The sequence below is a fragment of the Lycium ferocissimum genome, chromosome 9, assembly GCF_029784015.1.
Source record: "Lycium ferocissimum isolate CSIRO_LF1 chromosome 9, AGI_CSIRO_Lferr_CH_V1, whole genome shotgun sequence".
NCBI lineage: Eukaryota > Viridiplantae > Streptophyta > Magnoliopsida > Solanales > Solanaceae > Lycium > Lycium ferocissimum.
Genome location: NC_081350.1, coordinates 22,240,214 through 22,242,561, shown reverse-complemented (window position 1 = coordinate 22,242,561; position 2,348 = coordinate 22,240,214). Strand labels below are relative to the sequence as shown.

The 2,348-nt window shown below is 34.5% G+C and overlaps 1 protein-coding gene across 1 annotated transcript; it reads left to right on the top strand.

The window, feature by feature from the left end:
• The first annotated feature begins 371 nt into the window (after positions 1 to 371).
• LOC132069308 (pathogenesis-related protein PRB1-3) lies at positions 372 to 1,580 on the top strand. The gene is made up of 2 exons (XM_059462696.1): positions 372 to 792; positions 1,098 to 1,580. Exons 1-2 carry the CDS (start codon positions 544 to 546, stop codon positions 1,389 to 1,391), a joined length of 543 nt encoding a protein of 180 aa, XP_059318679.1. The 5' UTR covers positions 372 to 543; the 3' UTR covers positions 1,392 to 1,580.
• The last annotated feature ends 768 nt before the right edge of the window (positions 1,581 to 2,348 follow it).

Here is a 2,348-nt window from a genome sequence, read left to right as displayed (position 1 = left end):
AACTGACGTGCACCGTCACGGCATGAGAGAGAAAGTTTGATTATTAAGTTTGAAGTTTTGCCCATAAAACAAGTGAAGTCAAAAGTTTAAGACCACCAATTTTTAAGGTCATTGGGTGAAACTTTCTGACACTTTTGTTGTAAACAAGGCTTTTTTAATTTTTTTTTTTAATTCAATATCCAAAATCTACTTGTTCAATTAATTTGAATCCGTGTTATATGAAAACCTATAAAAGAGTTTTATCGAAGTTTCTTCAATCGCAAAATTTAAATTTAAAACTTTTAATTTAAAGTGAAAAGATCCTACCATCATATCACATTTATAAGCAGTGTAAGCTATGTTTGCTTGCTTGTGGCTTACCGTCTCATTAGTCAAAGAAATAAGTAAAGAAAAAAACTGCTCATGGCATTATTATAAGACAAACTTGCAACAGAAAAAAAGTTGCAATTGGCCACCTATATAAACCCATTAGATTCACTCATCTCCTTGAAATCCATCCAAACAACTCTCCTCCACCCTTCACCAACCACAAACTCCCAAACAATGGCATATTTGCAACAAAGAAGCCTAATTGGCAAACTTAGTATTTTCCTTTTCCTTTGCATAGTACAACCTTCCTTTTCTTCTCCACATCAACCTCTTTCCAGACGCCTTTTGACAACCACACCAAGAAACATGGTCAAACAATACCTTGCTCCCCACAACAAAGCAAGAGCAAAACTTGGACTTCCACCTCTCAAATGGAGCAACAAACTAGCAAATTACGCAAGCTGGTGGGGACATCAACGACTGGTGAGTAGAGACAGATTCAAAATTTAAATTTGATATGTTCAACCTCTTACCTTCTCGCCATTAAATCCATTGCATTTTAAAATTATAATATTCTCTTGTCCCAACTAATGTGACATACTTTATTTTTAGTCTGTCAAAAAAAAAAGTCATACTTTCTTATTTAGAAACGATTTAACTTTAAACTTCTCATTTTACTCTTGATGATATAATTTATAGCTACATGAATGTTTATGACTTATTTTAGATAACAAATTTCAAAAGTAAATCTTCCCTTTTTTCTTAAATTTCATGATCCGGCTTTGCAGGTGAGTTGCGAGTTGGTTCATTCCCGCGGGGACTACGGTGAAAACCTTTTCTGGGGGAGCGGCAAGGATTGGAAGCCACGCGACGCTGTCATGGCGTGGGCAAAGGAAGGACCTTATTATGATTATAAGAGCAATTCTTGCAAGAAAAATGAGCAATGCTTGCATTATACACAAATTATTTGGAAACAAAGTACAACAGTTGGCTGTGCAAAAGTTGTATGCAAAACTGGGGATACTTTGATTAGTTGCAACTATGATCCACATGGTAATGTAGTAGGAGAGAAACCTTTTTAAGAGAGCTTTTCAATATTCTCATTCAATGTGTGCATACACTGACCCCGGAAATTAAACTAGTCTTTTAACAGTGACGAATCCGGGATTTAAACGTTGCAGATTCTGAGTTGAAAGAGCGCGTTTGAAATGTAAATGTAATTCTATTTGTATTGAACACACGAATCCATGATTAAATTTGTCATTAGCTAACTCTCTTGGGACATCCCTTTTCGTTTGTAGAAGAATAATCTTATTTGTAAAGTGCTTAAATTTTTCCTTTTTCAAGAAAATGTGTTAAGACATTTGGGACCTTTTTCTCATTTGGAAGCTGGCAACAACTCAAGGAAGTATGGGTTATTGGTCAAATAATTGCTGTGCTGTGAACTTCAAGTCCCAGATCAGATCCTACTGTTTATGTCCTTTGCCCAGGGCCAATTGTACAAGATTATAAATAAAAGACGACTTGATTTTATGTTTTCTAATTCCATCAATCAGATCTGAACATAAAGAAATTACAATATCCCTTTTATTTCTCATTCACATTTATGAATTTTATCTTGAGCCACGCCAATGTTTTCCTGAAATAGAAGTATCTTACCGCTTATCAAACATGACCAGAAGTTGTGAGGGTTCTTATGTCACACTTGATAAAATCAGAATATATTTAGAGATTAATACAAAAATCACCATAACACAAATAATTTTTAGAGTCAACTTTAACCTCGTATGGTCAATTAAGCATGTACAATATTCTTTGAATCTCAGACTATAGTATCCCCATCTTTGAATTCTTTTTCCTTTCACGATAATGATCCTTTTCAAAACGACCTTCGTCTACTAAATCGCGATTCTTGTGGAGCCCAACCCGCTGTACGTATCCTTCATAATAGAAGATATATACTTTTTGCTTTTTTACTTGTATATCAGTGTATATTTTACCAACAACCAGAGTAACATTTTGAATATTACTCCAGTACC